Source organism: Gracilinanus agilis, chromosome 1 (assembly GCF_016433145.1).
Source record: "Gracilinanus agilis isolate LMUSP501 chromosome 1, AgileGrace, whole genome shotgun sequence".
Taxonomy (NCBI): domain Eukaryota; kingdom Metazoa; phylum Chordata; class Mammalia; order Didelphimorphia; family Didelphidae; genus Gracilinanus; species Gracilinanus agilis.
The window spans coordinates 220,960,075-220,987,441 of NC_058130.1; the positions used below are offsets into that span (position 1 = coordinate 220,960,075).

General features: G+C 41.3%; 2 protein-coding genes across 2 annotated transcripts in view; both read right to left on the reverse strand.

Moving 5' to 3' along the window:
- SDR42E2 (short chain dehydrogenase/reductase family 42E, member 2) overlaps positions 1-5,561 on the reverse strand; it is a 31,129-nt gene extending 25,568 nt beyond the window's left edge. Inside the window, exons 1-4 of the mRNA XM_044679011.1 lie at positions 4,950-5,561; positions 4,370-4,465; positions 2,891-2,948; positions 1,420-1,538 (exon numbers count right to left, since the gene is read on the reverse strand). Of these exons, the coding sequence (XP_044534946.1) occupies positions 1,420-1,538; positions 2,891-2,948; positions 4,370-4,465; positions 4,950-5,561 (885 nt within the window). The remainder of the gene's footprint in view (positions 1-1,419; positions 1,539-2,890; positions 2,949-4,369; positions 4,466-4,949) is intronic.
- Positions 5,562-21,043: 15,482 nt separating this feature from the next.
- The window catches only part of VWA3A (von Willebrand factor A domain containing 3A), a 78,856-nt gene continuing 72,532 nt past the window's right edge, over positions 21,044-27,367 (reverse strand). The window contains exons 28-32 of the mRNA XM_044657451.1: positions 27,018-27,162; positions 26,557-26,726; positions 23,427-23,553; positions 22,329-22,426; positions 21,044-21,095 (exon numbers count right to left, since the gene is read on the reverse strand). Of these exons, the coding sequence (XP_044513386.1) occupies positions 21,044-21,095; positions 22,329-22,426; positions 23,427-23,553; positions 26,557-26,726; positions 27,018-27,162 (592 nt within the window). The remainder of the gene's footprint in view (positions 21,096-22,328; positions 22,427-23,426; positions 23,554-26,556; positions 26,727-27,017; positions 27,163-27,367) is intronic.

Here is a 27,367-nt window from a genome sequence, read left to right on the forward strand (position 1 = left end):
AGAGAGAGAGACAGAGAGAGAGAGAGAGAGAGAGAGAGAGAGAGAGAGAGAGAGAGAGAGAGAGAGAGAGAGAGAGAGAGAGAAAGGGAGAGAGAGAGAGAGAAAGGGAGAAAGGGAGAGAGAGAAAGATTATTAGACCTGCACTTTAGAAAAATCACTTTAGTGGCTGAATGAAGAATGGATTGGAGAAAGGGGGGGAATTCAAGGCAGGCTGACCCATCAGCAGGTTATTGCAATAATCGAGGTGTACTAGACAGTGAATATCTGTACCTGAGGGGTGGCAGTGTCAGAGGAGAGAAGGGTGTATATTCCAGAAATGTTGCTGAGGTGAAATCAATTTGGTAACAGTGGATATGGGAGGGGGGTTGGAGGTTTGAGAGATGATGAGGACTCCCAAAAGAAACTATATATATATGTATGCATACATATATACATATAATATCATATAAATAGAGAATATAAAGTGATTGGGGTGGGGACTAAAGAGGAGACAATGTACGTAGATACAAATATGTCGTGTAGATGTAGTTGTTGTGTAGACACTTTTGTATCTATGCACAAAACATATATAAAGCAGATACAAGATAACCTGGGGGGAGACAATACTAGCAATTGCTGGGGGTTGTGATGATGGAAAGGGGTATGGAGAGGGAAGGGAGGGGATCAGGGATAGGAAAAAAGATGCTACTTGAGCTGAGTTTGGAAGGAAATGAGGGGGCAGAGCTGAGTGGGGAAGAGTATTCCAGGCAGAGAAAACAGCCAGTACCAAGACATGAAGATGGAATGTGGTGCGTGTCTGTATGTAGCAGCCAGAATGGCTGACAGCTGATTACAAAAAAAGAGAGTGATATATAAGAGGGTTTGAAAAGTAGGATAGTGCTAGGCTGTGAAAAGCTTTAAAGGCCAACCAGTTTATATTTTGATTCCAGAGATAAAAGGAAACCTCTAGAATTTAGTGAGTTGGGAGTAGAGGGAGTGACATAATCATATTTGCCTTTTAGGAAAATCACTTTAAGATCACGCTTTCTATACTCTAGAAACCGTCTCATAATTGTTGTTCAGTTGTGTCTGACTCTTTGTGACCTCATTTGGGGTTTTCTTGGTAAAGACACTGGAGTGGTTTGCCATTTCCTTCTCCAACTCATTTTACACATGAGGAAACTGAGGCAAACAGAGTTAAGTGACTTGGCGAGCATCAAACACCTAATGTCTTAAGGCCAGATTTAAACTCAGGTTTTCCTGACTTTAGACCTGGTGGCACTCTACATTGCACCACTTAGGTGGCCCTAATTATTCAGTTTTAAACAGTGGAAGAGGGGTGAGGGTATAGACAGAGGAAAGAAATTTGCATGATTTCAAATAGGATAGTGGGATTACCCCTTTCCCCACCTACTCCTCATATCTCAAGGAACCTGGTACCTTCTCAAGTGGGAAATATGGCACGGAGTCTTCATCGCCCTGTTCGATGGGCTTTCCCCCAAATGCAACATTGACAGTGCTGGTGTAGACGAGCCTTGGAATTTGCCGTTTGATGCAGACTATTGACACAAACACATACATACAAAACACAAGGGTATATACACAGACATATACATATGCAAAAACACACATATATACACGCAGAAACAAACACAGACACACAGAAGGCCTGGCGTGAGTAAGGGGATGGCTGAGAAGGTATCCATAAGGGAAATAGCATCCCCTAAGAAGATATCACCCTCTCCCTTGCTCTTTTGGACACAGCCACAGTTTTGAGTCTCTTCAGACACAAGAGACTGACTTGGAGCTCTGATAAAACTGGGATCCTCTGAGAGAGGGTCATTGTGCTCAGGGGGTAATGCGTAACTGAGGGCACACCTTGTCCCCGTGAACCATTATCTTTGGGTATTTGATGGCTCCAAACCATTTCATGGATGAGTCTGTGTTTGTAGCAGTAAAAGTTACTATCTACACAGGATAGGTTGGAGAATACTTTGCAGGATAGCCTTAGAGACAGAGGGTTTTCAGGAGTAACAATAATATGGAACATTTATATAGTGCTTTAAGTTTGCAAAATGGCTTGCAAATAATATTGCTTTTGGTCCTCACGACTCTGCTGTTATGATGCCCATTTTGCAGATAAGGAAATAAAGCTAAAAAAAAGTTTAAGTGACTTGCCCAGGGTCACAGTTTTTAGGGCAAGATTTGAACACAGGTCTTACTGATTCCAAGTCCAGGGCTCTAACTACTGGGAAACACTCCAGATACCAAGAAATTAATCTCAGAGGCTCACAAGCCAGAATATTGAGGGGGAGCCGTGCTAATGAAACCCTTGATATGGTTAATAATAATAATGGTCCTTCCATTTTCAGTAGCTTCAATTCCTCCCATTCCTGGCATTCAGCCTCTACCTTTTGTGCTAAAAACACTTGAAAAATGGTTTTAATCTGAGGATGAATGAATATCCCTGGAGTCCCAGAATCATCTCTTTTCTTCTCTCCCACCCATACTTCCCCTCTTTCCACTGCCTCTGCATTTAAGGCTATGGTCATGTCAACCACACCTTCAGCATGACCCTTTAGTAGCAGAACTCAAATTGGTCAGTCCTCAGTAGGTCCAGTTTGTAGTGAGAGAAAGAGGGAAATGTTTCAGTATAGGCCACACACAGATAGATGAAGGGGAGCCCTGACCCCCCACGCTCTGGAAAGTGGGTCAGGCTCTTCCCAAGTCTAGGGGAACTTTGGCTGCAGAAGGATTCCCAGTTCACCTCCTCTGGATGCCCATTTGGGGTTTGTGGTCAGCACACAGTTCCTCCAAAAGAGAAGAGAGGAGAAGAAAGTCTAGGTCACAGCACAGCAGAATCTTGCAGATTCAGGCCACAGCACTAGGGAGTAGGCAGCTGAGTTCCTACCGTCAATCACTACTTTGGTTCCACCAATGTTTACAGATTCAATCTGTTCTTTATGCAGCTACAAGAAGAAGATGGAAGGAAAGTTGCTGAGTCTCTCCTGTACATGCTGTCTGCTGAGGCAGCAGATTCCACTCTAGCAAGGTTGTGTGTGTGTGTGTGTGTGTGTATGCGTGCATGTGATGAGAGAGTTGGTCATATTTCCAGTCTTGGGGATGGGGTAGGGAGAAAGTCATTGGATCAAAGGGTTGTAGATTCAGAAGCCATTGAATCCAGGCTCCTTTCCTCACCCATTTTACAGAGAAGGACACTGAGTCGTGGGGAAATTAAGACATTTGTCCAGTGTGTCACACAGGTAGTATTAGAGGTGGGATTTACCAGGTTCTGTCAAGAAACAACAAACCCAAGTCTAAAAAAATTGGGAAAATGCAGACAAAAAGACCCCTGATCCATCAGTTGGGGATAGGGCAGGAAAAGGTAAGAATTAGAGACGTGGGGCTTTTTCTTTTTTCTTTAGGATCTTACTGATTCCCAACCACTTGTGGCTTCTTCTTAGACTCAGTCTCATTCACCCCAGTTTAGGGCACTGAAGGAGGTGAGATACAAGGCAGGGAGGGACTCATTGGCTGGGCAAGTGGAGATAGCATTCCCTCAAAATAGTCTTAGAGAACTGGAAATTGGTCCCCTTGAAAAATAAAATAAACCCCATGACCCGTGATGACTATGGGCCACTATGAGATACCCTTGGCCAATGATTGAAATCTTGGCTTCTTACCCCTACCCAGAAGCTCTGGGTATCTTTGACCATCTGAACACACATTTCTCCCCTTCTCTCCTGTGTCCCCATCCTGGTTCTGCTTCCATCTTCTTGTGACTCACATATGTGTGCATTAGAGATAGAGAGACAGAGACAAATGGAGAAACAAGGAGGGAAAACAAGAGAGGGGAATGAGAGAGAGAAAGCGAGGGAGAGAGATAAATAAGAGAGAGAAATAAAAGAAAGTAATGAGAGAAGTGGGAAATGAGAGAGAGAGAGAGAGAGAGAGAGAGAGAGAGAGAGAGAGAGAGAGAGAGAAAGCATATATGGAAAGCAGGAGATAAATTAGTAGATTGAAGTTCTGTGAGGTTCTTGTCTCATTCTTGCCTTTATATTCCTTGATGTTTACAACAGTGCCTCAAATGCAGTAGGCACTTATTCAGCTGGGGATTTGGAGTGGGGGACATGGATCATTCAGTTTTTTGTTAAATGAATTATTCCCTCCTCAGAAAGACAGATACTTCACAGGAGTTCATTTTCCCCTTAAATTTCTGTTCTCACCTCCCCACCCCCAAAACCAAACCAAACCAAACAACTACAAAGGGAGGAGAAACTCCCTCATCACCTCTTGTCAGTTATGGTGTCTATACCCTTTGTCTCCCTGACCACCATGGACCAAGGCCCAGGTCCTGAGGATAGGAAGGAAGAGTGGGGTTTGACCACACCTTTTCAGCACCTGACATTCCATAGGAAGCCACATGGAAAACACAGTCAACCCCTTCACAGGCTTGATATAGGACCTCCCTATCCCGGATGTCACCCTGGAAAACAGAGAGGGAATAGATTGGGGGGGGGAGCCTGAAACACAGAGACAGTGAGAGGCCTCGAGTGGGACCCCAGTCTTTTCCTCAGTCCAAGTTTTTACCCTGAGATAGATAAAAGACTTACTTCTCCAAGAAATATTGTCTTACTAAGTTATTTAGGAGCCAGGCAAGAATGATTTTTCAATTCCATAACTGAGTCATCAGGAACCTTGCTCTTAGGGATGGAAAAGTTTTATGACTGGCTCAATTATTATCCAACCTCCCTTACCTTCACACCCCACCCCTTCAAAGTCCCCCCAACTTGGTATGCTTGGCCTGAGCAAAGTTTTCATAATTGGATTCCAAAGACAAAGATTCCCCATTTGACCAATCTTTCCCCAACCCCACAAAACAATAACAAAAAGTATTTTTTCCCCAAACAGAAGTGTAGTTGTCTGTCTATGTGGGCTTATCTTTTCTACAATGGCAATCTTAACCATACCTGGATGAATGCCACTCCTTTGGGTAGCTCCCACTTAGGACGTTGGATGTCGAGCAAAACCACTGAGACCCCACTCCGGACAAGACTGGAACCCAGACTGAACCCAAAGTAGCCACCCCCTCCTGTCACTAAGGCCTTCTGGCTGGTGGGACGTGGGGGCTCTGCCTGCTCCTTGGGTTTACTGTTGGGAGCCTGGCTCTGAGGTACCTGACTCTGTGATGCTTTGCCTTGGGGTGCCTTCCCCTGAGGTGCCTGGTTCTGCGGTGCTTGGCCCTGAGGTACCTGGCCTTGGGGTGCCTGGCTCTGGGGTGCCTGACTCTGGGATGGTTGGCTCTGAGGTACCTGGACTTGGGGTGCCTGACTCTGGGGTACTTGGCCCTGAGGTGCCTGGCTCTGGGGTACTTGGCTCTGGGGTGGTTGGCCCTGAGGTCCCTGGCCCTGGGGTGCCTGGCTCTGGGATGTTTGACTCTGAGTTGCCTGGCCCTGGGGTGCCTGGCCCTGGGATGCTTGATTCTGAGTTGCCTGGCCCTGGGGTGCCTGGCCCTGGGATGCTTGACTCTGAGGTGCCTGGCCCTGGGGTGCTATCAGACCACCAGCTTTGGGTTGAGCCATGTTGGTATGGGTAGCCCCTGGTCCTTCTTCTGCTCTGCAGGCCTGGCAGACAGGGCAGCTCTTTTCCCCTAAGGTGGCAGCTCCGCAAGGGTGTGAAGAAGGGCTTGTGGGGTTGGGTTTCATCTTCTAAAGTCCCATTTAGGTCACTGCTTCCTGGCACCTGTTGAACAAATTCCACAATAACAACAGCAAATGACTCCCTCCTCCCTTAAAACAAACAGCAATTTTAAAGAAAGAAACTTAGTTAACTGCAGCATCCTTCTGTTCTCCAGATCATCATATATCCATATAGAAATGCAAATTCTGGGTCTAAATTCATTTGGCTGTTAAGTTCCCAAGCCTGGGGTTTCTGGTAAATTTAGCTTTCTCAGAACCCCAGAGTTACTGGGCAAAGTTGGGTGTGTAGGGGTGGAAATCTCCAATATTTCTAGCATAGTTTCTTGTATCTTGAGCCACATAGAGCCACCTCTCAGCTTCTCATCCAGCCAGTGGAATTTACTCTCATGCAGGATTTTTTTTTAAAGGGGGAGAGGGGCTTGCCTCATATAGAAAATTCCCTGGCGAGGTTAAGGGAGGCCTAGATTTGCCTATTCCACATTCCTCTTAGGGTTGACCCCTGGGAAAATCTGCAGAGCAGTTACTTCTTTCAGCTTCCCTTCTATCCTACCCATCCCTAATGCCTCAATTCTGCACAGCAGATCTTTGCTCCTCTTGGATATTGGGCCGTCTATACCTTTCATTTCTCTCCAGGCTGTGCTCCTAATATACCTAAACTTTCTCTACAATGTCTGCATGAGGTTCCTTTATATCTTCCAACCCATTTTTCTTTTTCATTTATATGTTATTTTCCTTCATTAGAAAATAAGCTGCTGCTTCTTTCTTTCTTTCTTTTTTTTTTTTTTAACCCTTACCTTCCATCTTAGAATCAAAACTGCTTCCAGGATTGGTTCCGAGGCAGGAGAGGTAAGGGCTAGGCAATGAGGGGTTAAATGCCCAGGAGTACACAGCTAGGAAGTGTCAGATTTGAATCCAGGACTTCTCATTTCTACACCTGGCTCTTAATCCATGGAGCCACTTACTTGTCCCCAGAATATAAGCTTTTTGAAGGCAGGGACCACCTTCCTTTCTGCTTGTATTTATCTTTCTAGGCTTAGCTTTGTTATTTTCAGTTGAGTTCTACTCTTCCTGATCCCATTTGGGATTTTCTTGCAAAGATACAGGAGTGGTTTACTGTTTCCTTCTTCAGCTCCTTTTACAGATGGAAATTGAGGCAAACAGAGCAAAGTGACTTGCCCAGGGTCACAGAGCTAGTAAGTGTCTCAGGTGAGATCTGAATTCAGTATAATGAATCTTTCTGTCTCTGCCTGCCTAGGCTTAGCATAGTGTCTGGCATATAATAAATGTATAACAAATGCTCTTTGATTCAAGTTTTAGAAAGGTGTCAGGGTCTCTGAGGCCAGTAAAAGACCTTTGAAATTAGATGATCACAGGCTTAGCATCAGAAATGTGGAGGCAGAGGTGGATGGGATATCTGTTTTTTGGTCCAAAGCCTTTTACTTAGGCTATGCTTCCTCAGGGGAAGGAGGCAGCAGGAAAGGAGATAGGGCTAAGGCCCTGGAGGCCAGATTCCATCACCGCAAAGATCATCTGCAACCCTGAGAGTACCAAGCCTGCTTCCCCTCAGTTGCCTCCTCAGTCAGTTTGCCTTATGTTAGAAAGATTCCTGACTATGGAGTCAGGGAGACCTGACTTTCGTTTCTGTGATGCTTTTCTCCTGTTAAATGGGGATGATAATACCTATCTTACCCATTGACCCTCCTGCCCCTAAGGGTCATATAGAAGATCATGCATGCTAAGTACTTTGCAAAGCTTAAAGCTATTGTTATTATTATTATTATTACTCTCATCATTTAAAGGGGGATAAGGATTAGATTTGTGATTTCATTGACACAGGGTAGGTCAGGATGAAGAAGCTTTTTTTTTTCAATTTGTAATCTTAGAAAACTGAGAAGTTAAGTAACTTAGGCAGGGTCCAGAATATGTTAGAGGCAAGATTTGAACCTGTGTCTTCCTGACTCCAAGGTCCATTATCTAACTACTGTACCACAATATCTCTATCATTTAAAACTCAACTGAAAGATCATCTTCTCCAAGAAGTCTTCCCCCATCAGTGGCTGCCTTTTCTCCTCTATACCTCCCATTTAATTAACGTTCCCTTAGGCCTCTTAAAAGAATAATTCACATTTTCTTTAGTGCTTTAAGATTCACAAGGTTGTTTACGCATACAATTTTTTTTAAGATTTGTCTTGTCTTTTTTTGTTGTTGAGTTTTTTTTTTTCAGTCATATCCCATTCTTCATGACTCCACTGGAGGTTTTCTTGGTAAAGATACTGGAGTGCTTTGCCATTTTCTTCTCCAGCTCATTTTTACAGATGAGGAAAGTGAGGCAGAGTGAAGTGGCTTGTCCAGGGTCACTCAGCTAATAAATGTCTGAGGCCAGATTTGAATTCAGGAAGATGGGTCTTCCTGATTCCAGACCCAGAACTCTATCTACTATGCCATCTAGCTACCCAATATCCCTATTTTCCATAAAATACAACTGAGGTTCAGTAAAGCTGAGTGACTGGTCTGTGATCACATAAATAATAATTATATAAGGTGATATTTGAACCCACGTCTCCAAGACTTCAATGCCCATTCTATTTTCACACTACCATACTTCTTTACATCACACTTTGTTTTCACCTTTTTGTGACACCTGTACTAGTGAACAAAATAAACGCTTAACAAATATAGATTTCCATAAAGACAAAAACTTCTCTAAATTCCCCGATCAATATTTAATTAAACAATCATTTAAAAAAAAATCCTTACCTTCTCTCTTAGAATCAATACTAAGTATCTGTTCCAAGGCAGAAGAACAGTAAGGATTAGGCAACTGGAGTCAAATGATTTGTCTAGGATCAGTTAGGAAGTGTCTGAGGTCAAATTTGAACTCAGATCCTTTTGTCTCCAAGCTTGGCTTGCTATCCACTAAGCCACCAAGCTACCCTTAAATAAACTCTTATTAAGTATCTTGATAATAGATACTTAATAATGTAGATACATTGGGTGTACAAAAATGCCTTTAGTAGCTTACCGTCAAGAAATTATAAGTGTGTGTGTGTGTGTGTGTGTGTGTGTGTGTGTGTGTGTGTGTGTGTGTATGTGGCCTACTTATTTAAAAAGTGTTTTATAAGGTAGGGTGTGATAAAAACAAAAGGCACTGTTAGAAAATTTGAGAAGGGAGAGAACACTTTTAGCTGAATACAGGGTTGGGTGGTCAGGGGAGGCTTCTTAGAGGAGGTGACATCAGAGTGGAACATTTAAGGAAGAGAGGGACTTCATAAAGCAGAGATGAGCAGTGAATCAATTCTAGGCAGAGGAGTCTACCTTTGCAAACTCCCAGAAGCAGGATTTAGCATGGTTAAGGCAAGAGTGGGACCCATTGACATAAGATTATAGAGATCCTCAAATACCAGGCTAAGCATTCTGTTCTGTCCTTTAGGTAGTGGGGAACGACACAATAGTTTAGAAAAGCATAGGTAGGTGGTCAGATTTGTGTCTGAGGAAGATTATTTTGGCCTCTGTGGGAAGCTCTAGCTCCAGACTCCTCAAGTTCTAGACCTAAGTCACCTACTATCTGTCTAGTGAACAATTTTGAACAGAATGTCCCATGGGTATCACATCTGCAACAGAATCCATTGTCTTTTTCTCCAAATCCACATTTCTTTTAAACTTCCTATTATTGTGGAGGCCACTACTATCCTGCTAATCAAACGAGCTTGAAATCTTAGTGTGATCATCTACTGTAAAACAGGGATAATAATAACACCTACCACACAGGATTGTTATGAGGGTCAAATGAAATATTTGTAAAGTGTTTATTTTAGCATAGTGCCCCCTTTCCTCCCTCCCTCCTTCCCACCCTTTCTTCCTTCTTTCCTCTCCTCTCTTTTCCCCTCCCTCCCTCCCTCCCTTTTTCTTTTTCTTTTTCCTTCTTTCTTCCTTTCCTTCTTTTCTTTCCTCCATCTCTCTTTCATTCCTTCCCTGTCTCTTTTCCACTCTCTCCTTTTTTCTTCTTTCCTCCTTTCCTTCTTTGTTTCTTTCTTCCCTTCCTTTTTCCCTTTCTACCCCCCTCCTTTCTTCTTTCTTCCCTTCCTTCCTCTTTTTTCTTTGCTCTCTTCCTTCTCTTCCTTCCATTCTCCTTCCCTCCCTCCTTTCTTTTCCTTCCTCCCTCTTTCCCTTCCTTTTCTTCATTTTTTCTCATTCTATATTCAATCAGCTGTCAATTTCTGCAATTTCTATCTCTACCACACCTCTCACATATATCTTTCTCTCTACTCACAAAACCACAATCTTAGTCCAAGCCCTTATTACCTCTCTCCTGTGCTACTGCATTATCCTAACTGGTTTTCTTGTCTTAATTCTCTCTTCATTCCAAACTATTTTTCACACAGTCCCCAAACTGATTTTTCTAAAGTGTAGGTCTAGTCATGCTGCTGCCCTTCTCCTTCTCTTTACCCCCTCCACTTTAGGAAGATTGAATGGTTCCCTATTGCTTATAAAGTAAAATAGCCTTTTCTTTCCATTCCAAACCTTATTCATGTCCTCTGGGGTCTAGCCTACTTGCTGTCCTTTCTGTATGACTCTCCATTTCTTTTTTTCCACTCTTCTACTGGCTGTCCACTATCCTTGGAAATCTCCTCTTTCTTCCTTTAAGACTCAGATCAAGAGCCTCCTATGTGAGTTATAGTGCTTGGTCCCTCCAGTTGCCAATACTTTCCCTGTCATGGTCACCTTGTATGTGCTTTCCATATGCCTACACACATATTTAGATGTATAGTTTGTCTTCCAGGTACTATGCAAGCTGAGTGAGGGCAGGGACTGTTACACTTTTGCCATTTTATTCCCAGTGCCTAGTCTGGTGTATGACACATAAATTTCTTCTGATTTGCCTGCCTAAATGATAGAAATAGGAATGAAAGGAGGGTGGAGAGACAAGTTAAGAGTCAAACAAGTTTATTAAACAATTTAATTTAGTAAAATGATTTATTAAGTGTCTATAAGTATTAGACACTCTACTAGATCCTGGAGATAAAAGCCAAACAGTGCCAGCTTACATTCTAGGAGGGGAAACAACGTATACCCATCTAGGTACAGAAAAAACACAAGTCCAGGCAAAAGGTGATGTATGCCTGAATCTAGAACACAGGTGAGTAAAGATGATGGTAGGGATGTAAGAGAGGTTTCGGAGATAGAATGGACTGGTTCTGGAAAATTACTAGATATGAAGGAAAAAGAAAATAAGAGATAATGTGACGTTTTAAGTTCAAGTGACTACTGGGAGATGGCGATGCCATCAATAGAGAGAAGGAAGTTGTTAGTATAGACTAGTTGGTATAGTTTTTTCCCCCTTGGTGGGGTAGTGTTGGATTCATATCCCAAGCCAATGCCCACTATAGGACTTGACATTTATTGAGTTAATTTGCAAGTGCCCTTTTCTACTTTTTCAGAACCTCTTTCCTACTATAGGTCTCAGGAATGCAAACCAATGCAAGACAATCATCTCTGGGGGGGGGGGGGTCGAACCTAACAAACCACCCATCCAGCATTGATATCCCATTGAAATCTTGTGGAAAACACCTTACAAATGAACCCTGTGAAGCCCAAAGGGATAGTTTAGGTAGAACAAGGGTCCTTATTCTGGGAATGTGCACAGATCTATGGATATGAGGCCTATGAACTTGGATGGGGAAACAATTCCATCTTTTATTCTCACTAACTCCTAGTGAAATTTAACATACCCTTCACAGATGAACATAAGCAATGAGCTAAAGTAATATTGGACTTTGCTGCCAAAAGAAATCAAGGATATTTTCAAATCACATTATATTTTTTGCAGAGATTTCAAAATTAATAAAAATAATAACTAGCACTTTAAAGTTTAAAAAAATTAAATCCTTACCTTTTGTCTTAGTGTCGATTCCAAGATAGAAGAGTGGCAAGGGTTAGGCAACTGGGGTTAAATGATTTACTCAAGTTCACACAGTTAAGAAGTATCTGAGATCAGATTTGAACCCAGGTCCTCCCAAATCCAGTTTAGTATTCTGTCCTTTGTGCTACCTACCAGTTTTCTAGCCCTTTAAAGTTGGCAAAGTGCTTTGCAAATATTATGTCATTTTATCTTCACAATCACTCTGAGAGGTCAGTGTCATTATTATCTTTATTTTATAGTTGAGGAAACTGAGGCAAATTAAGTGACTTGCCTAGGGCTATACAAGTAGTAAATTTTTGAGGCTGGATTTGAACCCAGATCTCCTAGAATCCAAGTCTAGTTCTTTATCCAGTGTGACATTACTGTAGTTATTAGAGCTACTGCTAGATATATTACTATATCACAAATTTGTTTTTAAAAAACATTTCAGTAACTGTATTTGAATGCAGTTGGCTTCCTTTGCATTTTTATTTTCTGCATTTAAAAACACTATTCTGAGAAGGGGGGTCCACAGGATCTGTCAGACAGCCAAAGGGGGCCCATGATATACTAAAAAAAGTTAAAAAGCCCTGAGGTTAAGGAGGTGAAGGAAGGACATGGAAAGGAAGAAGGGCAGATTTTTTTTTCTTTAGTGATTTTTGGTGGGAGAGCAGTATCACTGCATGATGGTTATAAACAGCTGTTAAGAGCAGCTAGGTAACACAGTGGAGAGTGCCAGGCCTAGAATCGGTGAGACTGGGATTCAGATCTGACACATCCTAGTTAGATGAGTTATTTAACTCCATTTGCCTAGCCCTTACTGCTTTTCTGGCTTAGAATTGATACTATCGATTTTAAGAAAGAAAGTAAGGGTTTTTAAAAAGTAGCTCTTTATGGTTTACAAGAGTACTTTGCAGACCTTCTCTATAAGATGGGTACTATGGATATTATTATCCCCATTTTATTGATGAGAAAACTGACAGAGATGTTAAGAGACTTGACTATTGTTGCCCCACTATTATGTATATAGAAGGAGTTATTTGAGCTCAGATCTCTTCTTTCTCCAGGTTAGTTCTCTTTCCACACTATACCAGCTGCTTGCAAAAAGTGGGCCAGGGGAAATACAAGAGACTATCTCTTTGCCTAACCTCTTCAGTCTACGAGGGATTGGTATGTAATACACAGGGTGAATGGACATAGTACACACACAAAAAGGGAACAAGGCAATAAGTACACAACAGTTATAAGACAGATCACAATAAAACAAATTCAGAGGAGATACTAAGTAGAATTACAGAATATCAGTTTCAGAAGGGACTTCAGGGGCTGTTTAGTCCAAACTGTATCTAAACACTGATGGCTCCCCAGCCACCTCGGCAAGAAGTGATCTTTTCTCTTGTGAGGGGAGCCCACTATCTTCTGAGGCAGACCACCGGATAACTTTGTTAGGATTTTTTTTAAATTATGGAGCTTTGGAAAGTCTACTCATTGACTCTACTTCTGGCCTCTGGTATCAGAGAGAACAAGTTGAATCCCTCTTTAATGTGACACACAGCTCTTTTTAGAAGACAGTTACCTTTTCTCCACCAAGTCTTCTCTTCTCACTAACTGCTAAGCAAGCATACCTAGCTCTTTCAGTGAAACCTTGGATAACATGATCTCCATTTCTGTCAATATTATGGTCAGCCTCCTCTGGACACCGCTCACCAGCTGATCCAGTGTCTTTCCTAAAATGTGGTACTCCAAACTGAACATATTTTCTAGTTGATGTGACCAGGATATAGTACAGAAAAGCTATCAGCTCCTGTGTTTCTGGATACTGTATCTTTGTTAGTTCAATCTAAGAGTGCATTAGCTTTATTTGCTAACAAATTAAGTTTCAAGTCCACTGACTTCCCAAGATTTTCTTAAAAAAAAAATTAATCAGTGCCTTCCCAACCTAGTCCTTGCTCCAATTGAGAAAGGAAAAAACTCCTGCTTCAAATATGTATAGTCAAACAAAATAAATGTCCACATTATCCATGTCCAAAAACTATTTGTTGTCTTCTGCATTCTGAGTGGTATATTTCATCATTAGTCCTCTTTTTCCCGTGAGTTTGTTATCTGGACCAGAGTCCCCCCTTCTCATAAGTGTGAAGTTGATTTTTTGGAACCTGTGAAATTGTGTTTTCTTAGCTTTAGCCCATCATTTTAGTCTGTTGAGATCTTTCTGGATCTCATTCATTCCCTGTGTTACTATTTCCCTCAGTTCAGGCCATCTGCAAGACTGGTAAGGGTCTAATACATTACTTCATCTTTTCTTCTAATTTCTCCTCTCTTTCATACACTGCCACCCACTTAGTCGAAACCCTCACTGCCTGGATGATCGTAATAACCTCCTAATTTTACCTTTTGAAAGCTTTCTCTTTCTTTGAGGCCCAGCTCAGATGCCACTGAATCCAAGAAACCTTTCCTGATCTCTCCCAGATATACCTGTGATACCTCCTTAAGCTTTCTTATAGCAATTTGAATCTTTTCCCATGTCACTCTCTATTATCTGGAATAGTTATTTGTGAACATGTCATTCAACTGTTCTCATCTCAGATTCAGTTACTCAGTTGTAAAATAGAGATAATAATGCCTTGGGTACCTACTTCTTGAAATTGTTATGAGACAGAAAGAAGATAGCGTAAGTAAAGCATTTCATCAACCTTAAAGCACTCAATAGGATGTTTCCAAGGTCTTGGTGTTTTAATAAGCTTAATAGCATGAAGCTACATTAAGACTTTTGAGACACCCTATATAAATGCCAGAAATTATTATTATTCCCATTTGACTGTAAGTTCCATAAGGGTAAGCAATGACTATCTTTTCCAACTCTATATCACTAACAACTAACACGAATCATGGCAAATACATGGATAAATGAACAGTCTATAGTTTCGTTGCTACTCCTTGTAATCATTCTGTTTTAGTAGATGAACTGTAGCTTTAGAAAAGGAGGGGACTTTAGAGGCCATCTAGTCTAATTCCTGCATTTGGCAGAAGAGGAAACAGGTTAAGTGACTTGCCCAAGGTGATACACAGCTAGTAAATGACAAATTTGCGATTTGAACTCGGGTCCTCCGACTCTAAATTCTGTGCTCTTTTTACTTTGCCTTGTGTGAGTTGCTGTGACTGGAAAAATATTGTCTGGGGGTCAACCTTCTGATCTCTCAACACATAATCTGATGATCTACCCAAAGAAGGTATTTAAGAGGGGGATGGGAGCAGTCCCCTCTGGCTCATGTACCATAGATTCACACATTCAATAATAATCTGGCAGTGGATAAGTTGATTACAAGAAGCAGATGATGGTGGCAGGAAAACCTGGTAGAAAGGTCTTGCAGTAGTTCAACTGGGTGGTAATCAATCAATTATTAAACCAATAAGCATTTATTAAATGATTAGCATATGCCAGGCATTATGCTTGGTGCTGGGGATATAAATATAGAGAAGAAGGCAATTCTTGCTCTCAAGGATCTTAAGTTCTAATGAAGGAGACAACAGTATATGTAAATATGTTGCTATTGTTTAGTTGTTTTTAGTTGTGTCCAACTCTTTGGAACACCATTTGGAATTTTCTTGGCAAAAATATTAGAATGGTTTGCCATTTCCTTCTCCAGCTCATTTTTACAGATGAAGAAACTGGGGCAAACAAGGAGAAGTGACTTCCCAAGACTGAATTTGAACTCAGGTCTTCCTGGTTTTCTATCTACTGTGTCACCTAGACGCCCATATATACATATGCATATGTATATAAACAATAAATATAAAGAAAATAAATACAAATAAATAGCAATAGAATTAGAAAGAAGAGAAACGGTTCAAAAGACATTATTATAGAAATAGAAAATACAGGACCTGCTTACTAGATGTGGTAGCCGAGGGAGAAGAGAACCAAATGGGTATATGTAGACATATGAGTTTCACTTCTTTTTTTTTTTTTTTTTTTTGACACCAGCTGCTGGGAGCCATTGCTTCCCTGAATAGCTGCCTCCCTTAACTGCTGCTTTAAAGAGCAGGTCTTGGGTCCAATTTAGGTGTACTCTGGGATCAATTCTGCACCCAAATACACTGTATAGTCTTTCTCCCTTCCAAGCCAATCCTTTTTAAAGAACTTGTCTGCATTCACTTCTCAATCCATATTAATTGGACTTCCAAACTCATTGTTCAACTGAAACATCTTTCTCTAAGGTCAAGAAAGATCTCTTAATTGCAAAATCTAATGACCTTTTCTTAGTTTTCTTGTCCTTCTTGAACTTTCTGTAACATTCTACTCTGTTGGCCACCTCTTCCTCATTCTCTCCTTGGGTTTTCATGTCACAGCTTTCTCCTGGTTCTCCTCCCCTCTGGCTCCTTAATTTCCTTTGCTCTGAAACATAGGTGTCCCTTAAGGTTGTCTTAGACCTTATTTTCTTTCTATATACCCTCTCTCAGGGCATTCTTGTGAATAGTCCAGGTCCATTTTTATACAGTGACTCCAGGTCTCTCTCTATAAAACCTTCATCTTTCTCCTGAGTCCTGATCCTATATCACCAACTGTCTGATGGGCATCTCCACCTGGAGATAGGCATCCTGAACTTAAAGTGCCCCAAATGAAATTTTATTATCTTTCCCCTCAAACTTACCCTTCATCATTTCCCTATTTTGGTTAGGAATCCTCCCAGGAATCCAGGTTTGAAACTTTGCAGTCATCTTCATCTCTTCAGCCTCCCCCATTACTCCTCATATCCTGTCTAAATTCTTGTCAATTCTGCCTCCACCACACTTGAATTGATCTTCTTCCTTTACTCAGATGGCTACCATCTCAGATCAGCTTCTTTTCACCTCTCATCTGGATTACTACAATAACCTCCTTCCCCAAATCCAGGTCCTTCCTTCTCCAAACTATCCTTCACACAACTGACAAAGTGAGATTCCTAAAGCATAGGTCTGAGCATAATACTTCTTTCAGAAAGTTTCCTCTGTTTGGCATTTTAAAGTCTTTCGCAATCTGCCTTCAATCTATCTTTCCAGACTGACTTCACACTCCTTATATATGCTTTGATCCAGCCAAATGGGCCTATTTGCTTTTTTTTTACCTTCTGTCTCAGAATGGATACTAAGAGTAGTAAGGGCTAGGCAATTGTGGTTAAGTGAATTGCCCAAGGTCACACAGCTAGGAAATGTTTCAGGCAAGATTTGAACCCAGGTCCTCCAGACTCCAGCCCTGTTGCTCTATACTGTGCTATTTGCTGACCCTACCTACTTGTTTTTCTCTCATGTATGACATCTTCTGCTTCCATGCCTTTAAAAGCCTGTACCTCATACCTAGAATCATACTTCCCTCTCATCTCTGCTTTTTTAGAGACCAAGGTTCCTTCACGTCTCAGCTGCAGTGCCTTGAAAGCAAGAGCATTCCTGATGCCCCCAGTTATTGCCTTCTCCCCAGAAATTGCTTTGAATGTACTTTATTGTACACATATTGTACTTGGTGCCTTGAGGGTAAGGAATGTTGGGTTTTTTAATCTTTGTATTTCCAAATGTCTAGCATGATGTGATATATATACACACATAAACTCAATGGAATTGCTTGTCAGCTCTAGGAGGGGGGAGGGAAAAGCAGAGGGAGAAAACATGAATCATGTAAACTTGGAAAACTTATGTATACATTTATTATTGGAATAAAATAAGGATAAAATTAAAAAAATAAAGTCAGTGTGAAAAGGAAAAACAAAAAAACCCAAAACAATGTTTGTATATCACCCGTGATTAATAAATGCCTATTGAGTGAATGATTGGGAACATAAATAATTCATGAAACACACCTAATTAAGAGAGTGAAGGTGAGTAGTGGGAGGATGAATGTGAGTGTGGCTCTACAGAAGCGCCTCAGGTGCCACCCCTCTCCACAAAGCTAAGGCTTGTGTGGGGAGAGATTTTTTAAGGGGGGAGGTAGTTAGAGTGTAAGTAGCACTGGATTGGGAATTAGGAGACCTGGCTCCTCTTCTCTCTGCAGACTTCTCATTCCTAGAACTGGAGAATTCATTGTAGAGGAGGTAAGGCTTAACATATGGGTAGACCAAGTGCTTCACTGGAACCCAAGAAATGGAAAAAGTGCCAGAGGAAGACATCCAGATAGCAGGTAGATCCTCCTTGGAAGATTTATGGAAAAATCTGAATTGTTCAGGATGAGAAGGGGTGGATGGGCTTCCATCTATTTGGGAAGTATGGAACAGTGTAAACAGCACTGGCTGTACCCCAGGTCCTGGGATCTAATCTTGCCTCTGATACTTACTTATACTTGACCTTGGCCAAGTCACTGACCTCTTTTGAGCTCAGTTTCCTCTTCAGTAAAATGAGAAGGTTGGACTAGATGGCCTCTGCCTGAGATAGCTTCCAGCTCTAATCTACGACCCGCTCTCCAAGGTCCTTAAATGCTCTACCACTTAGTGGCATGTCTAAGATAGGGGTACGAGAAGAATGTGTGTCCTGCCACTGGGGAAGCGTCCGAGACTTCAGCAACATTTAGGGTCTAACCTAGCGTCTGGTTCTCACTCACAGGGCAGAAGTGCCCCCAACCCCTATTCACGAGGGAGGATGAAGCTAAGCCAGGAGGACTAGCTGACTGGAGTCAGTCCCCCAACAGAGGACACAAGCACACAAGTGTACACACGTACCACACACACAGACACTGTAGGCTTGCGGTCCCCAAACCTTCCTTCCTGACCTTCCCCCGAGTGTAAGGTCTATAATCCTCCCTAACTCCAGGTCCTGCACCCACCCCGCCCCACAGGCCGGCTATACCCCGCCGCCAGCATATCCAGGCTGGGTCCGAATGCCTCCCCACTTTCCCCAGCCCAGGTGTCGGCGCTCAGCTCACCTGGTCCCTCCACAGCTGTCTCGGCCTGGGCGCTTGTGCTTCTCAGCCACCTGTTTCCCTCCTCTCTCGGGCCCCCAGGAGCTGCCCAGCTGGGCAGTGAGGGGCGGGGCCGGGGGGAGGCGGGCCGCAATGGGCGGGGCCACCTCGAGGCACACCCGGGGTGCAGGGCTCTTCTCTTCTAACGACTCCCCAGCTAAATAGGGCTCCTGGGTTCCGTACCGAACCTTGAGGCAATTCTGAACACCTCCCCGCTCCTCTCGGGGTTCACTTTCTCCAACTGTGACCAAAACAGCCTGTATCTGCTTGTCCTCACATCGGAGGCACCAGGAGAGAAGCAGATCTCGGGGGACTGGGGTGGAGTGGAGGTGGCAGTCGGGAGAGAGCAATTGTGAATGAGAATGGTTTCATCTCCAATCCTGGCCTCTGTTCTCCCACATCCAACAACCTCCAAACACTTGGACAGAATTTTAACCTTTGCTCTTTGAGTTTTGAAGTTGGGAGACATCTCCAGGCAGATCTGCATGGTTTGGATACAGCAGAACAATTAGTGAAGACGAATTACTTAAAAGCTCCCTCTGGACTGTGGCCTTTTCCCATTTTATAGATAGTGGAAGCGCTAGGATTCCCAAAGAGAGGGAAGGAACTGCAAATGAGATCCTTTGTGCAGCCAGGTCGATTCAGGCAGGATCTCTAAAATATGTCTCTAAGGTTTTTGTTTTGCCTTTTTTTTTTTTAATGGAACTATTATGCTTTGTGAATAGGCACTGAGAAAAGATGTGTGGTGCCTTTGTTTCTTATCCTTCATAAAGACCAGGATCTCATAAGAAACGATGAAAGGGACACCTCATAGGAAAGTGGGAAGACTTCTCTGAAATGAGGCAGTGACAGTGAGCAGAACTAGAATGATGTATACAATGAGGACAATGTTATAAAGAAAACACACCTTTGAAAGACTTTATAACTCTGATCCAGCCAATGATAAGAAACCAGAAATCTAGAGGCCTGAAGATGAAACAGGCTATCTCCTCCCTCTACCATGCCAGACAGGTAATGAACTTCAATTGCAAAATGAGACATACATTCGTCACTGTTGTTTTAAACCCTTACCTTCTGTTTTAGAATCAAATACTAAGTATATTGGTTCCAAGGCAGAAGAATTGGGGTCAAGTGACTTGCCCAGCTAGGAAGTGTAGGAGACCAGGTTTGAACCGAGGACCTCCTGTGTCTAGGCTTGGCTCTCTATCCACTGAGACACCTTGATACTCTGAGACACACATTTGTAAACATGGCCAATATGGAAATTTATTTTTCTCAAATTTGCATATTTGTGATGAAAACTGTATTTTTCTGTTTTAAAAAATGTTCAGTGTGGGGAGGGGAGAGGGAGAAAGGGAGAAAAGGAGAGACAGAGACAGAGACAGAAAGGGGGGAGTAAGAGAGACAGAGAGAGAGCAAGACAGAGAAAGAGGAAGGAAGAGAATAAATGCTTGTAAAAATAAATTACATTAAAAAACAACCAGGACCCGCCTCTCTCACTCATTGACCTAAGATCTCTTCACTTAAATGACCAGTTTAAAGGTATTATTTTTTTGAAAGAGAAGCATCACTTACAACCACATGCTATTTTCTTCATCTTGACAAAGGCAGTTAATTATCTATAAATTTTCATTTTTTCCAATTTGAAAAAACAAATCACCTTCACAAAGTTCCAAGCAAGACAGAAGGTCTTGTTGCAAGCTTAACAAATAGGTTTTTCTTTCATCATAGATTTATGAAGAACAGTAATCACTTCTAATATTCTAAACATCAATTCTGATTCTAGCAATAGGTAACTTTTTTCATAAATGCTATATAAAATACATACTATATACGCTCTTCAGTTTAAAAATATATAATTGGATTTACAATGTATATCCTTATGTTCATATCCTTTAACAAGAAATTTGCTAGACAAGCTGCAAAGAGCAGCAACTCAATTCATTTTGATGGATGGATTCATGGATGGATGGTCCTGCTGTTTTCCATTCCTTTTAAGCCACTCTAATGGAGGCAGTCCAAAGGGTAGTCTGAAGAGGGCAGGGAGGAAAGCCTGGAGGAAAAAAACAAAAGGTAAAAAAATGACGGACCATTATTTCCTAAAAAATACACAAAACCAAAAAAAATAACCTAGTTCAACTTTCAAAAATGAATTTTCAGGGAACCTATTTATTGGGACCAGGATCTAGAAACTCTCCTAAAACACAAATTGGAAATCCTTTAACTTTTCAACTTCCTCTTGTCTAGTATTTGTAGTCAACTGGCATTTTGGATTATTAATTGCATCTATTCAGGTCATCCTTGTCCTCCATCATCTCAGGAAACCTAGATCTGGCAGCACGGTTTTATTTTTCCCTCATAGAAAAGAATTCCCATTGAGGGATCATGCAATTTTAGAGTTGAAAAGTTTCACTGGTACAGAGTAGAAGGAGACAGTATTCACATTCAGATCTGTAGAATCCAAATCCTGTATATTTTTCACTTTAGGATACTGCCCCAGTTTTCATGGTACTTGATAAATTCCCATGTTTACCTGAAAGCTCTTTTCTAAATAGGAACGTCTCTTTCTTGAATAGTCTTCTTCTTCTGTAGTATTACTCTATGAGAAAGAAAGGGGGCTTAATTTAGAAGGAAGAAAGTAGAGAAGGAAAGAAGGAAGAAAGGAAGAGGTGATATTATTATCTGTTCATTACAGAGGGCATATGCCAGGATGCCCACATTTCTGAGCCTGACCTAGTTCTTCTGGCCACAAGCTTTTAGGGAAATAGTACCCTGGTAGTAATTTGTTCCATCTTGGTGGGAAGCCAAGTTGTAGGATGAACTAGAGCAAATTCTTGCTCTTACCCTAACTCTGCCTAAAGAAGGAAGTATAGGAGGCAACACCTGTGATGAAGGGAGACAGAAAGGGAAGATGATGCAATGGATAGAAGCATCCCTATGACTATACACTCTCTAGTTGTGTCAACATCCTTACATTCAAGATTAGGCCACAGAGACTTTTTTCAGTAAAACCTTCCTCCCTCTGGCTGACCAGTTCTTATATGACCTCCTTTACTTTTGTAAACTACCACCCAAGGAGGAGAGAATCTGGGAAACCCATTCATAATGTTTTAATGAAGAATGTCACTAAGAATATAATGTTATCTGTCCCAAAGATCAATTGTCTTTTAAGAGAAGTAATATGATTTAAAACAAAGCACTAAATCTCTCTAATAGTGGTATTTTAGGCATTATAGTATTTGGGAGGGATTCTTCTTGTCATGCCTTATATATTATATAACAAAAACCTTATCATTACTCTCTCCATTTTACAGATGAAGAAACTGAAGCTTTGAGAGGTTAAGGGACTTATCCAAGAGCTTATAGCCAGTAGCTAAGGTGGGATTTGAACCCAGGTCTCCTAATTCCAAATCCAGTATGTTTCTCACAATTCTACTCCACCTCTGATACCTCAAAGTACTTCTGTAATAAATCATTGTCATACAGCACTTTCTGTCTAACCAAACATTTTTCTTGGAAAATACCTATGAGGAATGTCATATATTATTTTCCTCAGAGAACTAAAAGTACCACGGGCAAGAATTAATTATTCAAGGTTACCTGGCTGGTAAATGGCAAAATTGGGTTTTGAACTGAGGTCTTCCGACTGCAAGTCCAATGCCATTTCTACTATACCATTCTCTCTCTGCAGATGAACATTTACTTTGCCCAGCATGTAGTCTGTGTCCTATTTATTTTGGCACTACCTGCTGTTTCCCATCCCACCTATTTCTTGTTTTTCCTTCATCCTACCAGAAATGGCATAAATATTCTTCGAGCAAAGAGTCTGTACCTGAAATCCTGAGCCTGCCTTAGGAAATGCTTGGCTTTGAATATCTCTTGAGCAAGTTTCTTTAGATCATCTCCTTCAAATAACTGCAAAAACGTATCCTTTGCAGGGGGAAACAATGAGAAAGCCACAGTTACTTTCCTTCATATCTTATTTAAATACTCATTTGAATCATAAAATCTTACAGATCTTTTAGTCTAAACTCCCACCCAATGCTGAGATTGTTTCTATGATACCCCTTTATCAAAGGGTCTGACACACAGTAGATCCTTGAAAAATACTCGTTAGGGCAGCTTGGTGGCTTAGTGGATAGAGAGCTGGGCCTGGAATTGGGAAGACTTGGGTTCAGATCTGGCCTCTGACACATCCTAGCTAGACAAGTTAATAAACCCCATTTGCCCAGCCCTTAGTGCTCTTTTGCCTTGGAAACAATACATAATTTTGATTCTAAGATAGAAGGTAAGGGTTTAAAAAAAATAAAGTAAAATAAGCTTGTTGGTGGTCTGACCTTCAGTCATAAAGTTTCTGAACATGTGTGGGAGCTCACTGCTTCCCAAAGCAGTTCTTTCCATTGTCCACAGGATGACGGAAAGCTAAAAGGGACCTTAGAAGTCATGGAGTCCAACCCTATCATTTCTAAATGAGGGAACAGACCCAAAGGAGTGACTTATCCAAGGTGACACAGCTAGTAATTGTCAGAAGCAGACTTTGAACCCAGGTCTTTCCGATGCCAAGTTCAGTACTAACTACTATACTATGAAATCCCTTAATTTGGGTGATGATTATTGTTATTGTTGTTATTATTTTAACACAGCTGTCAGGTTTCAAATGTAGGTACAATGAGATAATTTCTCACTTTACCGACTAGGCTTTTCACAAAACAATGGCGGTTATATTCCCCACCATTCCACGTCTTCCCACCTTCCTTTTCTTGAAGCTCTAAAGGGAGAAAGGCCAGGGAAGCCTAAGAACCTTTGCCTCCTGGCCCTTGTATCTTTTAGCTTTAAAAAAAAGGATCGATTTTTAAGTTGAGGAAAATAAAATAAAAATTGATGAAAAATATCCCAGGACAAACTTCTACAGACATTAATAGTTACCTACATTATTTTCAGATATATCACCAGTCAGCAATCTATGAATCTCCGCACAGTCATCAAAATTCATTTGGCAGTGATGGTAGCGCCCCCCAGTATTAATAGATATCTTTTTCAGAAGTCCGATTGCTAGCCTGGAGAGGAGTAAAACAGGGCTGAAGTTGCTGGTATATTGACAAATGTTACAAGTTGCTAATTATTGCACTAAATTAGCATGACCTCATTGTCTCAGGATGCAGAGAAATTAAAGAAGGGCAATAACAATCATAGATGCAGGGCTGAAAGGGACCTCTGAGGCCATATGGCCTGACTGTCTCATTTTATTATTTTAAATTTTTTTGTTTTTTTATTTCAGTTTTTTATTCTGAATTTAACATATGCCTTATTAAATAAGCATTTAATTGGAAAAAGAGGGGAATGGGAATCTGTGACTATTATTTATAGAGTTTGCTTTCCTTGTCAAGTATATATTAATTCAACATGTAACTTTCAAAAGTTGTCTGTTAATCTTTCTGAGCTTCCTTCTGTTTCCTTCTAGTGCCTTCCCCCTGAGATCATCTTCCATTTGCACTATATCTATATTTGCTTATATATAGCAGTTTGCCTGTTGTCTTTCTCAGAATATGAACACCTTGAGAAAAGGGACCATACATTTTGCCTTTGTTGGAATACCCAAGATTTAGTAGTGTCTGACATGTAGTTAGAACTTAATACTTGCTGATTAACTGATTTCTCATTTTGGGGGGGGGGGGAGGAGCCCTAACTCTATCCTCTTTCTCCCTTCTACTTCCTCCTCATTGGAAAAAAAGAAAATCAAACCCTCTGTAATAGACAAATACAACCAAGCAAAACAAATCCCCACATTGGCCATGTCCAAAGATGTATTCTTTATTCTGCATCTTGAGTCCATGTCAGGGGGGTGCAACCCCTCATTTTTCAGATGAGAAAACCATGGCTCAGACCGACTTATCCAAGGTGGTATTTGAACCCAGGTCCTTTGACTCCAGAGCCAGTACTTTTGTCTCTCTACTGTGCTGCCTTTTAGGCAGCATTAAATGTAATAAAAAAGGAAGTCCCTAATTTGATTTACGGGCATGATTATAAACTTTGTTATACCCCTGAAACTTACTGCTATCAGATACATTAGCATCCAAAGCTTTTGATTGTGTGTGAGTGTGTGTGTGTGTGTGTGTGTGTGTGTGTGTGTGTGCGCGCGCACAAGTCTGAAGAGAGAAGGTAGCATTCAATGAAGCAGCCAGGTTCTTTAATCAGCTCTACCTAGATCCATGTGTGTATCTCTAGTTTTCAGATAATTCTTGTACATCCTTCTGCATCACAGAATTAGAAGGATCCTAAAATTCACCTAGTCCGACTCTTTCTTTTTTTACTAAGTAGGATACTGAACAACAGAGAGGGTAAGTAGATGACTTGTCTGATGTCATAGAGGTACTAAGTAGCAGGTCTGGGGTGTGAAGCCAGGTCCTCTCACTCCAGATCCAAGTTTTTTTTCTCCTGAACATGTGTGCCATTGATCACAGATTGGAGGTGGGTGGAGATTAAGAGGAAGAAAAAAAAATGTGGATGGAACAGAATGCATCTATTTACTCTTCTGGGGAAAAATTAGACTCAAAATTCATGATCCACTGATGGTAGATAAGTAACCATGCCATTTTTATGTATATAACATGAGCTTCAAAGCTTATTTGCATGATATCCTCCTTAGTGTTGGAGATTGATTATATTCAGGGCTCCATGAAGTGAGGGGCAGAGTCGGCAAAGAGCCTGCTGGTGGGTCTGCCTGCCTCAAGTCTCTTTTCCACTCCAAAAATCTATTCTTCATTCAGCTGCCAAAATGATTTTCTGAAAACACAAATCTGATCATGTCACCTCCCTATGCTATAAAATCTAGTAGCTTCCTATTTCCTCCAGGAGCAAATACAAAATGCTCTGTTTGGCATTTAAAGTCCCTCATAATATGCTTCTTTCTACCTTTCCAGTCTTTATATACTTTATTCCTTGCCAGATACTCTTGGACCAGTGACACTTGCCTTCTGGCTGTTCCATAAAGAAGCCCTATTTTATATATATCTTGGCTTTGGGCATTTTCTCTGGTGGTCCCACATACCTGGAATGTTCTTCTTCCCCTACTCTCACTCCTGACCTTCTTGGCTAACTAAAGTCCCTTCTTTTACTGAAAGTTTTCTCAACCTCTCTTAATTCTAGTACCTTACTTCCTGTTAATTATTTCCTATTTATCTTGTATATATTTATTTGCAAATTGCTTCCACCATTAGATTGTAAGCTCCTTGAGGGCAAGGACTGCTTTTTGATATATTTTGTAAGTCCACACTTAACACAGTAGCTGACACATAGCAGACACTTCATAAAGGTTTATTGATTGATTGATTAATTGGGTTACATATACGAAGGATCCTTAGGTGGGTAAATTAGTATTAAAAGAAATATAGGGGGCAACTTGGTGGCTCTGTAGATTGGGAGCCAGGCCTATAGATGGGAAATCCTGGGCTCAAATATGACCTCAGACACTTCTTAGCTGTGTGACCTTGGGTAAGTCACTTAATCCCCATTGCCTAGCTCTTTCTGCTCTTCTGCTTTGGAACTAATACACTTTATTATTATTTCTTAGTATTAATTCTAAGACAGAAGATAAAAGTTTTTTTTTTAAAAGAGAGAGAAATGTAGTTACATCCATTAAAAATATTTCAAAAGGTTCCCTTAATGTTATTGTTGGAAAAATGAATGAATCTTCTTGAGTAACCACATGTAGGACCTACCAGGGAAAGTATTGTCTATCCAGTGATGAGCAAACTTTCTAAAGAGGGGGCCAAAGGAAAGGAAATGCTCATCTGTCAGTCTTTTTCTAAGGCAACTCTTTGGAAGTTTCATTGTATTGTATCCTACTCATTGTATTCATCAGATTAGGAATAATGTCAAGTGGCTGGATAGGACATTTCAGGGGGCTGCATCTGGCTTGTGGGCTGTAGTTTGCCCATTACTGGTCTATACCCATCAGAGATTTCAAAACTAACTCTATGATGTGAATGATAAGCTTATTACTTTTCTCCCTGATATGAAGTTGTATAAAGGTATTAACTAAAAGATTCCTGATTTCTTACCTTGTCTCTTTATCTCTATTAGATGAGTTGTTAAAAGAAATTGAATGTACTTTGATATTTTTTTTCTTCCTGAGTTTTTCAACTTCACTCAGAATGAGATTGCAGCTTGAGTCTGACCTTCCATCAGTCAGAAGATACAGTCCCTTTACATCTTGAAAAGTGAAAGCTTTCTGAAAAAGCAGGGTGAGGTTTAAGGAGCTAGAGGGTCCATGGCCTGAGCATCACTAAATACTGGGGTAGAATTCAAGTGCTCAACAGTTATCTATGTTGTTGCCCATTCTCCTCCCATAGGCATATCATTCATTTCTTGATATATTTTGTAACCCCAGCACTTAACATAGCAGGCACTTAATGTCCTCCCATCATATCTCTGGATCCCCTCCCTTTGTAACCATTCCTTTGGGGTCAAGGGCAAGGAGTTAAGGAGAGGGGAAGAGGGCAGGGAAGGTGGTAGAACTTGCCAATAAAGCTCTCAAGATGGAGGTAGTTCCATGGGTTTCCAGTTTGGTTACCCATTGCACAGCCCTGTGACATGCTTCATCTGTGGAGTGTACCAGTCTGTCTTGCCAGGAATAAAGGTCTTCTGCAAAACCGAGCAGGTTAAAGCTGAGGGTAAAGGGAGTGCAGCAGTGAAGGATGGAAGTCGAAAGAGACACAGAGACAGAGAGACACACAGAGATACGGAGAGATAGGGAGAAGGAGAGATACGAGGGGGGGAGCGAGAAGGGAAGGAGGGAGGGAGAGAGAGAGAGAGAGAGAGAGAGAGAGAGAGAGAGAGAGAGAGAGAGAGAGAGAGAGAGAGAGAGAGAGA